The sequence below is a fragment of the Triticum aestivum genome, chromosome 2B (genome assembly GCF_018294505.1).
Source record: "Triticum aestivum cultivar Chinese Spring chromosome 2B, IWGSC CS RefSeq v2.1, whole genome shotgun sequence".
In the NCBI taxonomy this organism is placed as follows: domain Eukaryota; kingdom Viridiplantae; phylum Streptophyta; class Magnoliopsida; order Poales; family Poaceae; genus Triticum; species Triticum aestivum.
In genome coordinates, this window is record NC_057798.1 from 118,832,068 (window position 1) to 118,846,591 (window position 14,524).

General features: G+C 50.3%; 1 protein-coding gene across 1 annotated transcript; it reads left to right on the forward strand.

Annotated features, from left to right (window-relative positions):
- Positions 1-2,664: 2,664 nt before the first annotated feature.
- Positions 2,665-6,723, forward strand: LOC123040752 (cellulose synthase-like protein D3). The gene is made up of 4 exons (XM_044463515.1): positions 2,665-4,480; positions 4,570-5,529; positions 5,636-5,966; positions 6,064-6,723. Exons 1-4 carry the CDS (start codon positions 2,864-2,866, stop codon positions 6,519-6,521), a joined length of 3,366 nt encoding a protein of 1,121 aa, XP_044319450.1. The 5' UTR covers positions 2,665-2,863; the 3' UTR covers positions 6,522-6,723.
- Positions 6,724-14,524: the final 7,801 nt, after the last annotated feature.

Below are 14,524 nucleotides of genomic sequence, written 5' to 3' on the forward strand. Positions count from 1 at the left end.
TTTTGGTCCCGGTTGGTGCCACCAACCGGGACCAAATGCCCTTCTGCCTAGGCTCGCCGCACCGGCCACGTGGAGGCCCATCTGTCCCGGTTTATGCAAGAACCGAGACTAAAGGTATAGGGCATTAGTACCGACACTTTAGTCCCGGTTCAAAAACCGGGACTAATGGCCCTTACAAACCGGGACTATAGGTCCTTTTTCTACTAGTGTACTAGCAGCGCAGCTAGCTAACGTACGAAACGTTGGCTACGAAAACAGTTTTAAAATGTTACTTACGAAACATGACAACAAACAACTCACGGAAAAAAACAAAGCTTGCGTGCATGAATCTTAAAGCTTCGCATCAAACGGGTTAGGAGTTAGATGTGATATAAGTAAGGACTGTGCTAACGACCAGTCGACTGGTCGTTAGCGACAGATCCGGACGATTCCACCCACCTACGATCCGCTTCTCTCGATGTGGGAATCGATCCACCGCATCTTTTTTTTCCTTCTAGCACAATAAAAAGAATTGGCAGAAGTTGGAATCGAACCCACCACATCTTGGTAGACCACAGTAGTTCGCAACCACCCGGTCTAGATTGAGCCAGTGAATAGATTAAGGTTAGATAGTATTTGTACTACTACTTAGCGTGACCTGGAAACGAATAATTTTTCTTTCTTTCCTTTTATATTTTTTATCCTATATAGATGGCCCGGCTGCTCTGTTAATATTTACAACATCATGGTAATTTTAACGTAGTAAAAATTGTTGACATATCATGGTAACTTCATTGTAAAAAGCATGCCAGGGTACACAAGTTTTTTTGCGAGGGTACAAAAGTTATCAACCATTTGGTGCGTAACTTATCATGCTTTTTATACATAAGTTACCGGGGAATATTTTAAATATTTTTTCTTGGGTTAGAGATACGGCTGGGTGTTGTACAAAATTATTATACTTTGCAGTCTGTAAAAATCATGATATTTACACAAAAGTTATCAAGAGATGTTTTTTTAAAATCTAGGTCAACGTTATCGTGGTGTTTGTACATAAGTTATCATGACAGCGGTACATAAATTATCATACTATTTATATAGTAATTATTAGGGTACGTTTCAAGCACCCCTCGGGTTGAAATATTACCGTCATATTTGTATTTAAATTATCAGGGCTGCAGTGCATAAATTATCATGTCATTTACACAACAGTTATCGAAGTAATGTTTTCCAAAGAGAAAATTTTCACAGTCAAAGTTATCGGCTATGTTGTGTGTATATTATCATGTTATTTGCACAGAAATTACCGGTGTATGATTTCCAACAACTTTTATCCTAGGGTCAAAGGAGTTACCACGGTGTTCGTGGGTTATCAACTTTGTTGTGTGTATACTACCATCCTATTTACACAGAATTTATCAGGGGTTGTTTTTCAATATTTTTCCTTGGGTCAAATGGTTACCAGAGTGTTTGTAAGTGAGTTATCAACTTTGTTGTATCTATATTATCATGTTATTTACATACAAGTTACCGGACTAGCTTATTTAACATTTTTTGAGTAGAAAGGTTACCATGGTGCTTGTACGCGAGTTATCATCTTTGTTTTTCTTATATTACCATGATATTTGCACAAAAGTTACCGGGGTATTGTTTTCAACAACTTTCATTCTGGGGTTAAAAGAATTACCATAGTGTTTGTATGTGAGTTATCGGCTCTATTGTGCGTATATTAATATCATATTTACATAAAAGTTACCGGGGTTTGTTTTTCCACTAAATTTCCCCCCAGTCAAAAGTTACCGGCTTTATTGTGTGACCACGGTTGTTTGTCATATTGTCAGATCGTGCGTAAATTACTGTGTTATTTACACAAAATTAATGTGTATATTATCCTGTTGTTTAGACAGAACTTATCGGCATATGTTTCAATATTTTTTTCCGGGTCAGAATTACCAATGGTATTTACATGTAAATTATCAGATCTACTATGCATAATCGTGCTATTTACCCATAAGTTATCACGGTCTTTGCATCATAATTTACTAGGTCCACATGCGTCAAATACCATGCTATTTACACACAAGTTCCCGGTTTTGTCGCCTGAGAGAAACAGATCGAGTTGTTTTTCCTTTCCACTCATTTAATAAGTTATAAAAACGTGTAATCTTTGTGTAAAACCAGAAGAGAGAGTTAGCTCAGTTGGTTGGCGTGCTATGGCCTCAACCAACAGGTTCTAGGTTTGATTCTTGCTAGCGCTATTTTTTTCTTTTCCACGCGCGAGACTGAAAAAAAACCCAGATCGAGCAATTGTTGCGCGGGAGACTGAAAAAAAATTTGGATCGAGCGATAAGCGGATCGAGCGGTCGAGCAATTGTTGCGCGGGAGACTAGAAAAAAATTTGAATCGAGCGATAAGCGGATCGAGCGGTCGCCAGATCATACGTGCATGTTGCAAACCACCAGTCGGCAGGAAAATAGCATTGTCGTATAAGTAAATATGAAATAGCAAAGCTGCTATCTTTTTCGAGTCACTTTCGAGAAATTTACATGGCTCCAAAGCAAAACCATTTGGTTCATGGTTTCTTCTCCTTCACCACACAAGCTCTCGGCCAAACCTGGCACATCTGCTTTGTGCCTTAATATAGCCATCTCTTCTTCGAGGCAGGAGACCGGGTCTCCCCCGCAACGACCACCGCACGCGCGCGCGCAGGCCGCCTCTACCCACCATATCCCTCCCCTTACCGCGCCCATACATTTTTTGCAAACCATCGCCATGGACGAGCACACGGGCGTGGCGCCGTCCAGTTGAACAACCATCCCAGCCATGCGCGCAACGGGTGCAAGAAAGAAAGCAGCGTGAAAGAAAAGAGAGGAGCTAGGAGAACATGTCGAAGGCGCCCAGGAACCCCGGCGGCGGGTCGGCGGGCGCGCCCAAGTCGTCGTCCGGGCAGCCGGTGAAGTTCGCGCGCCGGACGCCGAGCGGGCGGTATCTCAGCCTGTCGCGCGAGGACATAGACATGGAGGGCGAGATGGGGCCGGACTACGCCAACTACACGGTGCACATCCCGCCCACCCCGGACAACCAGCCCATGAAGGACGGCTCGGAGCCGACGGCCGTGGCGATGAAGGCCGAGGAGCAGTACGTGTCCAACTCGCTCTTCACCGGCGGGTTCAACAGCGTGACCCGCGCCCACCTCATGGACAGGGTCATCGACTCCGACGTGAAGCACCCGCAGATGGCCGGGGCCAAGGCCACCCGCTGCGCCATGCCGGCCTGCGACGGCAAGGTCATGCGCAACGAGCGCGGCGAGGAGGTCGACCCCTGCGAGTGTAGGTTCAAGATCTGCCGTGACTGCTACCTGGACGCGCAGAAGGACGGCTGTCTCTGCCCCGGGTGCAAGGAGCACTACAAGATCGGCGACTACGCCGACGACGACCCGCATGACGTGTCGGCAGGGAAGTCCCTGCTCGCCCGGAACCAGAACGGGGAGTTCGACCACAACCGGTGGCTCTTCGAGAGCTCCGGCACCTACGGCTATGGCAACGCGTTCATGCCCAAGGGCGGCATGTACGAGGACGACCTGGACGAGGACGGCGCAGGCGGCGACGGCGGCATGCCGGCGGACTTGAGCCAGAAGCCGTTCAAGCCGCTGACGCGGAAGATACCGATGCCGACGTCGATCATCAGCCCGTACCGGATCTTCATCGTCATCCGGTTCTTCGTGCTCATCTTCTACCTCACCTGGCGTATCCGCAACCCTAACATGGAGGCGCTCTGGCTCTGGGGCATGTCCATCGTCTGCGAGCTCTGGTTCGCCTTCTCCTGGCTTCTCGACATGCTCCCCAAGGTGAACCCCATCAACCGCAGCACCGACCTCGCCGTGCTCAAGGAGAAGTTCGAGACGCACTCGCCGTCCAACCCCCACGGCAGGTCCGACCTGCCGGGCCTCGACGTCTTCGTCTCCACCGCCGACCCGGAGAAGGAGCCGGTGCTCACCACCGCCAACACCATCCTCTCCATCCTGGCCGTGGACTACCCCGTGGAGAAGCTCGCATGCTACGTGTCCGACGACGGAGGCGCGCTGCTCACCTTCGAGGCCATGGCGGAGGCCGCGAGCTTCGCCAACATATGGGTGCCATTCTGCAAGAAGCACGACATCGAGCCCCGCAACCCAGACAGCTACTTCGCCCTCAAGGGAGACCCCACCAAGGGCAAGCGGCGGTCGGACTTCGTCAAGGACCGACGCAAGGTGAAGCGGGAATACGATGAGTTCAAGGTGCGAATCAACGGCCTCCCGGACTCGATCCGCCGCCGCTCCGACGCCTTCAACGCCCGCGAGGACATGAAGATGCTCAAGCACCTCCGTGAGACCGGCGCCGACCCGTCGGAGCAGCCTAAGGTGAAGAAGGCTACCTGGATGGCCGACGGCACGCATTGGCCGGGCACCTGGGCCGTGTCCTCGCCTGACCACGCCAAGGGTAACCACGCCGGCATCCTACAGGTACTCAATCTCAATCATCACGCCGGAATTTTGCCAAGTTGTTCCCATGCATCAAACATGTTAATCGACATGCATGGCATGGCATGCAGGTGATGCTGAGGCCGCCGTCGCCGGACCCGCTGTACGGCATGCATGACGAGGACCAGCTGGTCGACTACAGTGACGTAGACACCCGGCTGCCGATGCTGGTGTACATGTCGCGGGAGAAGCGGCCGGGGTACGACCACAACAAGAAGGCAGGCGCCATGAACGCCCTGGTGCGGTGCTCCGCCGTCATGTCCAACGCGCCCTTCATCCTCAACTTCGACTGCGACCACTACATCAACAACACGCAGGCCATCCGCGAGGCCATGTGCTTCATGATGGACCGCGGCGGCGAGCGCATCTGCTACATCCAGTTCCCGCAGAGGTTCGAGGGCATCGACCCCTCCGACCGCTACGCCAACCACAACACCGTCTTCTTCGATGGCAACATGCGCGCGCTCGACGGCCTCCAGGGCCCCATGTACGTCGGCACCGGCTGCATGTTCCGTCGCTTCGCGCTCTACGGCTTCGACCCGCCTCGGACGGCCGAGTACACAGGCTGGCTCTTCAAGAAGAAGAAGGTGACCAACTTCAAGGACCCCGAGTCGGACACGCAACAGCTCAAGGCGGAGGACTTCGATGCGGAGCTCACGGCGCAGCTGGTGCCCAGGCGGTTCGGCAACTCGTCGGCAATGCTGGCGTCCATCCCCATCGCCGAGTTCCAGGCGCGTCCAATCGCCGACCACCCCGCCGTGCTGCACGGAAGGCCGCCAGGCACGCTCACCGTGCCACGCCCGCCGCTGGACCCGCCCACTGTTGCCGAGGCCGTCTCCGTCATCTCCTGCTGGTACGAGGACAAGACCGAGTGGGGAGACCGTGTGGGATGGATCTACGGCTCCGTCACAGAGGACGTGGTCACTGGCTACCGCATGCACAACCGCGGCTGGCGCTCCGTCTACTGGATCAGCAAACGCGACGCCTTCCTTGGCACAGCCCCCATCAACATGACCGACCGTCTGCACCAGGTTCACTCCTTTCATTCGAACCATGAATTAAGTTGATGTATCATAGTAAAAAAGTTGATCACCTATACCTGTGTTACCGGTGAATGACTATCAAACCATCGATCAGGTGTTGCGTTGGGCGACGGGGTCGGTGGAGATCTTCTTCTCCCGGAACAACGCGTTCCTGGCATCGCGGAAGCTCATGTTCCTGCAGCGGGTCGCGTACCTCAACGTCGGCATCTACCCGTTCACCTCCATCTTCCTGCTCACCTACTGCTTCATCCCGGCGCTTTCCCTCTTCTCCGGGTTCTTCATCGTGCAGACGCTCAACGTCGCCTTCCTCTTCTACCTCCTCACCATCACGGTCACCCTCATCGCGCTCGGCATCCTCGAGGTCAAGTGGTCAGGCATTGAACTCGAGGACTGGTGGCGCAATGAGCAATTCTGGCTCATCTCAGGCACGCACATCATGAATTCTGATACTGACGACCTAGCTAGGATCCCGATACTGACCTGACCACCACGTGTGTCTTTGCACAATTAATGTGATGACAGGCATAAGCGCGCACCTATATGCGGTGGTGCAGGGGTTGCTCAAGGTGATGGCCGGGATTGAGATCTCCTTCACACTGACCGCCAAGGCGGCGGCTGAAGACAACGAGGACATCTACGCGGACCTCTACGTCGTCAAGTGGTCATCGCTGCTCATCCCGCCCATCACCATCGGCATGCTCAACATCATCGCCATCGCCTTCGCCTTCGCCCGCACCATCTATAGCGACAACCCACGGTGGGGCAAGTTCATCGGCGGCGGTTTCTTCAGCTTTTGGGTGCTCGCTCATCTCAACCCATTCGCCAAGGGTCTCATGGGCCGCCGCGGCAAGACACCCACCATCATCTTTGTCTGGTCAGGCCTCATATCCATCACCATCTCCCTCCTGTGGGTGGCCCTCAGTCCACCGGAGGCGAACTCCACCGGTGGTGCACGAGGCGGCGGATTCCAGTTCCCTTAAAATAGGGTGATGGAAATGTTACTTCCCTGGTGTATGTATTGATCCTCGAGCATGAATGCATGCCAGCACCCATCCAGATGGTGCATTATACAATACATGATACGTGAGTTAGCAAAGTTGTTGTGTTGCGTTCTCCAATACTTGTTCTCTCGTAGACTTAAGCTTTGTGTATATGTATACTTGAAACTTGAAAGGATCGGGTCAATGTTTCCGTAGAGGAATGGCCTTTCTAAAGCTGAAATTGGTCGAAGATAACTAGTAGTGCCATGGATCGTAATATGTGGTGAACGTTAGAATTTTGGTTTTGCTATTTTTCAGTCGAGTGATTTACAGTTGGTCTTCATTCAAATTTGTGACCGCTCAATCTTGCGCAGATATTCGTGCTGGGAGTTGGTGTCTGTTTTTTTAGGGTAACTAGGGACTTTATTGAAAGTTCAAAGCCGGAGCAATACAAGCAATGTCTGGCAAGGTCCCTAGCCACAGACGGCGACCAGAGGGAAACGCTGAAGCCGCCTTAGCAATGGCGTGAGCTTCCAAATTTGCTTCCCTACACTCATAACAGAAACTAATTTTTACAAAGTCACTCATCGACTCCTTTATTTCATCTATAACCAGCGAGTAAGAAGAAAAAGTTCCTCCGTTTAAATCCATCACCACTTGCAAGCAGTCCGAAGCTATCATCGCATGTGTGACGTTCAGGTCTCTCGCCAGAGCAAGCGCCTCGCTGCAAGCACGAGCTTCAAGGCTCGCTGCATCCACCACGCCGTCAATGGTGACCGCTGACGCGCCAAGATAGTGACCATCTTTGTCCCTGCAGATCGCTGCGGCCGCCCCCATCCTCCCATTGCGAGATATAGCCCCATCAACATTAATCTTTACTTCATCATTTCCTGGTGCAATCCACCTATGAACTCGATTCTCTGTACTTGTAGTGTTACCCGCTGGCTTCATAGATGCTGCTATGTTCAGGTCCTCCAAATATCGGTTTATGAAGCTGAAAGTAGACAAAGGGCTTTGAAATTCATCATCATGTATGGCTCTTCTCCTCGCCCACCAAATAGCCCACATTGATATGAGTATTTTTGCTAGGTCTTGCTGGTTCATCGATTCAAACGGCCAGAATAGCCACAACCTTGCATCATCCGATCTATTGGATAGCAGAACCTCGACAATCTCCTCGTCTCCCAAAGCCCAAACTCTACGTGCCATCCGACAATCAAAAAAGGAATGCCTCCAGGAGTCATTTTCTGCACCACATATGGAGCATGCCGGAGTGGTAGCCATCTTCCGTTGGTGTCTCGTGGAACCTGTGGGCAGTGACATATGCGAAAGTCTCCAAACGAAAACCCTCACCTTGGAAGGTACCTGAGTTTTCCATAAGCGCGACCAAGACTTCTTTTCCTGTGGCAAGTTTGAGTGTCCCGCCCTGTGCTCCAACCAATCTTCTCTTTGGTGTTTAATGCCACTAATCATCCTGTAGGCCGATCGAACGGAGAAAGAGCCCCTCTGCTCGTAGTGCCATGCCCAAAAGTCTGGCTGCACCCTCGTGCTCAAGGGGATGTTCAAGATTACATCCACATCCGGCTCAATAAAATGCTCATCTAGCAGTTGTCTGTTCCATGAGCGAGTAACCGGATCAATCAACTCTGAGACCCATTGTGGCGGATTAGGTGTGACATGGCAAATCGGTCTCAGCTTAAAATCGCGTGGCAACCAGTTGTCGTTCCAAATATGTGTTTCTGCACCTAAACCGATTCTTCTTATTATACCCAGCTCTAAAATGTCTCTCCCTTCCACAAGAGATCGCCAAACCTGGGACGGATGAGCCCCCAAAGTTGCATGAAGGACATTCGTATCAGGGTAATATCTAGCCTTTAGAACCCTAGTGCAGAGGGTATCCGGCTCTTGGAGCAATCTCCATACTTGCCTTGCCAGTAAAGCAAGGTTAAAAAGTTCAATATCTCGGAACCCCATGCCTCCCATATGTTTAGGTTTGCACATAGTTCTCCATGATACCCACGCCGGCTTCCTCTGGCCTCCCTTGCTACCCCACCAAAATTTCCGTAGTAGCCCATTGATGTGCTCACATAGTCCACGGGGCAACTTAAAACAAGCCATGGAATAAGTTGGGATAGACTGTGCAACTGATTTAATCAAAACTTCCTTCTCACCAGCCGATAGACACTTTTCCATCCATCCTTGTATATGTTTCCAGATTCTATCCTTCAAATATCGAAAACAACCCTCTTTTGCTTTTCCAACATCAGTTGGTAGACCCAAATATTTCTCAGACAGAGCCTCGTTGTGAACATCGAGTATATTTTTTAGTTCACCCCTAACTTGCTCCGGAACCCCCTTACTGAAGTAGATAGACGACTTGTCGATATTTATCCGTTGTCCTGAGGCATCACAATAAATTTTCAAGATGTCCCTCACCCTCCCTGCCGTGACACTAGTAGCGTCAAAAAACAAGGGACTATCATCAACAAACAGAAGGTGATTTACATAGGGTGCCGTGGGAGCAACTGAAATGCCTTCCACCCCACTGTCATGTGCTTTGAGCAAACAAGACAAGCCTTCTGCAGCAAGCAAAAATAAATATGGGGAGATCGGATCTCCCTGCCAAAGCCCTCTAGATGGTCTGAACTCATCCATACTGCCACCATTAAAGAGGACTGAAAAAGAAACTCACAACACGCACCTCATAACAGTGTCAGTGAACCTGGGACTGATTCCCAGTTTGAGCATCACTTCCTTCAAAATAAGACCATTCCAGTCTATCATATGCCTTCATCATATCTAGCTTAAGTGGACAGTATCTGTTGCCTTTAACTCTCCTTGTTTTCATATAATGCAAACATTCATACGCCGATATGAAGTTATCCGTGATTAGACGTCCAGGAACAAACGCCGATTGCTCTTCAGAAATTACCTCGGGGAGAATAGATTTCAGCCTGTTCGCTAACACCTTTGATGCAATCTTGTAGACCGTTTTCGGGCCAGCCCGTTTAGCGGCCGCCCCATTGTTGTCTTTCCCCCATTTCGTAAGGCGTTTAGAAAGTGTAGACGGAGAGATACAATAGCAGAGAGGAGGCGGCGATTTCTTCATCGTCCATGGCCACTCCGAGCTCTTCCTCTGCTCCCGTGGTTGTGGTTTTGGGTGGTGTATAGTGGTTTGTCCTCGTCTTCTTCCTCCCCCTGTTAGATTTTGGTTGGTTGTGGTCGTCTTCGCCCTTCCCCTGTTGGAGTTCTTCCTAATCTAGTGGTTTGATTTGGTTCCCCTGCTGTAGATGTAGTTGTATGAAGTCGTAGTGGTGGATTTTCCCTAGACTTAAGTTTTGTGTATATGTATACTTGAAAATTGAAAGGCGTGGGTCAATGTTTCCGTAGAGGAACGGCCTTTCTAAAGCTGAAATTGGTCGAAGAAAGCTGATAGAGCCATGGACCATAATGTTTTCTATGCTGATTTATACAATATATATTTCTTTTCATTATTACTCAACAATAAACATGTTAAGAATATCCTTTGCCTGCTTTTTGGAGAAAACAAATATATACAAGGAAGGTGAGTGGCCGCATTACTCAACGATATATGCATGTGTGTGTATGTAGCATAGCACCTCAATTAAGTGGACCATGAGGACTCCCCTTATAAACTAGTCCGATTTTTTGTCCACAGTCAAGGTGGTACTAAACTCCACCTGCCCTTCCACACCAGTGCCCTCCCACGGCTGATGAATCAACCCATCCTTGATGGTCCACGTTGGTTGTGTCAAGGCCCAACTTGCAGCTGCCTTGGGCCAAAGTGCACTCCACATGCAACGCACGGTTGATTGGCTTCCACATGCAATGCATTCGGAGCTCTTATGGCAGTTCAGGTGGCAGTGATTGGCCACATCTCCCACTGTGCGCTCGGGCCGCGTGCCCCCAACAACCACATAAAATCACTCCATTTTTTGAGAACTAATGCCTTTTGTATTAAATTAAAAAGTTAAAAGAAACAAAGAGGGTGGGGGGTGTTAGCAAGTCCAGAGAGTTACATACTACATCAGAGGGGGGGGGGAGGTTATAGATACTAAACTATTACAAGTTATGTACAACAAACTTTATAGAGAATTAGCAATGGATAAAATGTAGGGGCCCATCTCCTGCTTTGCTCGATGAACTAGCATGGCAAAGTCCCTTTTGAATCGGTCCCTCCAGGATCCAAACGAGGGTTGAATCCCACGGAAGTGCTTGTCATTCCTCTCCTTCCAGATCCCCCAGGCAGCCACCACAAAAACTTCGAGGAACATTGGTAGAGCCCATCTAACTTTTGCCTCATGCAATTTCCTCAACATGCACGAGTCACTTGGCCATTGCATCCCAATAGCGTCCCAACACCTCTGACTGAAGGGACAAGTGAAAAAGAGATGTATAATATCTTCCTCCGGAGGATTACTGCAGAGCAGACACGAGTAATCATCATTTTGGAGCCTGAAATTCCTTCTCTTGAGCATGTTTCTAGTGTTCAATCTGTCTGACATCAGTAGCCATAGAAAAACCTTCCACTGCATGTGCATTTGGATTTCCAAATCCACTTGAAGGCTTCATCAACCTGCACTTGGCTGACGCAATATGCATAGTATTGTGTGGAACGGAATACCCCTCTCCCCCAGACACAAGACCAAGCATCTTTGCCCTCGGTGATGGATACCTCTACAGTATCCGCCTGCAATTCAGCCACCTCTTGCCGTGCCTCATGCGACAGAGGAATCGATCAGAAGAGAGCAACTGGCGCACTGACATGTCAGGATCCATGACGAACGAGAAGGCTCTCGGGTACTAATCCTGAAAAACCTCATTTTTTCACTTGTCCTTCCAAAAGAGGACCGTGTCCCCCGCAGCCACCTCCGCCTTGGTGATCCCTCGGTAGATATCCGAGACTTGCATGACGTCCCTCCACCAAAACGAGCCACAAGGCTCAGTTGCATGAGGCACCTTGCCAGTATAGTAAGCATCCCAGATCAAGGTCAGCCAGGGGACATCAAGTTTATTATAGAACTTGTGGAGTTGTTTGAGCAGAAGCCCTTGATTTTGGATTTTGAGATCAATGACTCCCAGGCCTCCTTTGTTCTTTGGTTTGCACACCATCCCCCATGCTGCCAGGGAGCTACTTCTATTGCCATCATCCGATTTCCTCACCCAAAGACAAGATCTGCGCAGTTTATCAAGATGCTAAATGATTTTAGGGTTTATCTTGATCGAGAGGCTGCTTTGTATTTCTGCCGCGAGGGCTGCCGTATGCTCCTCCGTTCGGAAAGAGCATTCGGTGTTTCCGTTGACCGTAATGACTCCTCGAGGGCCTGGCATCTTGACATTGAGGTATGCGTAGTGCGGCACCGCATTGAACTTTGCAAATGCGGTTCGTCCGAGTAGTGCGTGATAGCCGCTGCGGAACGGGACTATGTCAAAGATTAACTCCTCGCTTCGGAAGTTATCCGGGGATCCGAAGACCACTTCAAGTGTAACTGATCCTGTACAATTGGCCTCTACACTTGGTATGACGCCTTTAAAGGTCGTCTTTGTGGGTTTAATCCTTGATGGTCTATGCCCATCTTGCACACTATATCCTGATAAAGCAGGTTCAGGCTGCTGCCGCCGTCCATTAGGACTCTAGTGAGGTGAAATCCGTCAATGATTGGGTCTAGAACCAATGCGGCGAATCCTCCATGACAGATGCTAGTGGGGTGGTCCCTTCGATCAAAAGTGATCGGGCAAGAGGACCACGGGTTGAACTTTGGGGCGACTGGCTCCATCGCATATACGTCCCTTACTGCATGCTTCCGCTCCCTTTTGGGTATGTGAGTTGCGTATATCATGTTCATCGTCCGCACTTGTAGGGGGAAGCCCTTCTGTCCTCTATTGTTCGGCGGCCGGGGCTCCTCCTCATCGTTGCTATGCAGCCCCTTGTCATTGTTTTCGGCATTTAACTTGCCTGCCTGTTTGACCACCCAACAATCCCTGTTGGTGTGGTTGGCTGGTTTTTAGGGGGTGTCGTGTATCTGGCACGAGCGATCGAGTATTCGGTCCAAATTGGACGGGCCCGGAGTATTTATTTTGAATGGCTTTTTCCGCTGACCGGGTTTAGAGCCTCTGAATCCGGCATTGACTGCCGTATCCTCAGCATTATCGCCATTAATGCGGCGGTTGTGCTTGTTGCGACGCGACCTGCCGTTGATGTCCTTGGTATCCGAATTACCAGGGCTCTTGGTCATGTTGTTACTACGAGCTAGCCAGTTGTCTTCTCTCGCGCAAAAGCGGGTCATGAGTGTTGTGAGGGCTGCCATGGATTTCGGCTTTTCCTGTCCTAGGTGCCGGGCAAGCCACTCGTCGCGGATGTTATGTTTGAAGGCTGCCAGGGCCTCTGCATCCGGACAGTCGAGGATTTGATTTTTCTTGGTTAGGAACCTTGTCCAGAATTGTCTGGCCGATTCCTCTAGCTGCTAAATTATGTGGCTTAGGTCATCGGCGTCTGGTGGTCGCACATAGGTGCCCTGGAAATTGTCGAGGAATGCGGCTTCCAGGTCTTCCCAACAACCAATTGACTCCACTGGCAAGCTGTTAAGCCAATGCCAGGCTGGTCCTTTAAGCTTGAGTGGGAGGTATTTGATGGCGTGTAGATCATCACCGCGGGCCATGTGGATATGAAGGAGATAGTCCTCAATCCAGACCGTAGGATCTATTGTGCCATCGTATGATTCAATGTTTACGGGTTTTAAACCCTCAGGGATTTGATGATCCATCACTTCGTCTGTGAAGCATAGTGGGTGTGCGGCGCCTCTGTATTGGGCTATATCACGACGTAGCTCAAATGGGCTTTGTCTGCTATGTTCGGCTCGGCCGGATTTGCTGTATCTGGCATGACGGTTGTCGTCACATGTAGTGAGGCGCCCACGCGATCCGTAGATCGATCTTGTTTGCCTTGCCTTGTCCTCCAATATGTCTCGCAGGTCTGGCGCACTTACCCGTGCCTTGGTATTTCTTGAGCGGCGTCGTGGTGCAGCTTGAGTGGAGGGCCGAGAGGCCTCTCTGTCGCGGCCACGAGGTGGCCGGTCGGCCGTATCATACGCTGGTGATGTAGGTTTGGGTGCTTCCTCCTCTAGTCGGGGTAGCAGCCTACGTTTTGGGTAGCTCTTGGAGGGGCGTTCGAGTTCGTACTCTTCGGCCGCAAGGACTTCAGTCCATCTGTCAGCTAGCAAATCTTGATCAACTCTAAGTTGTTGCTGCTTTTTCTTGAGGCTGCTTGCCGTGGCCATAAGCCTGCATTTGAAACGCTCCTGTTCGACAGGATCCTCAGGCATGACAAATTCGTCGTCGTCAAGGCTTGCCTCATTGAGGGAGTCCTGGACTAGGGGGGTGTCCGGATAGCCGAACTATCACCATCGGCCGGACTCCAAGATTATGAAGATACAAGATTGAAGACTTCGTCCCGTGTCCGGATGGGACTTTCCTTAGCGTGGAAGGCAAGCTTGGCGATACGGATATGTAGATCTCCTACCATTGTAACCGACTCTGTGTAACCCTAGCCCCCTCCGGTGTCTATATAAACCGGATGGCTTTAGTCCGTAGGACGAACAACAATCATACCATAGGCTAGCTTCTAGGGTTTAGCCTCCTTGATCTCGTGGTAGATCTACTCTTGTAACACACATCATCAATATTAATCAAGCAGGACGTAGGGTTTTACCTCCATCAAGAGGGCCCGAACCTGGGTAAAACATCGTGTCCCTTGTCTCCTGTTACCATCCGCCTAGACGCACAGTTCGGGACCCCCTACCCGAGATCCGCCGGTTTTGACACCGACATTGGTGCTTTCATTGAGAGTTCCTCCGTGTCGTCACTGATAGGCTCGATGGCTTCTTCGATCATCAACAACGACGCAGTCCAGGGTGAGATCTTCCCCCCCGGACAGATCTTCGTATTCGGCGGCTTTGCACTGCGGGCCAACTCGCTTAGCCATC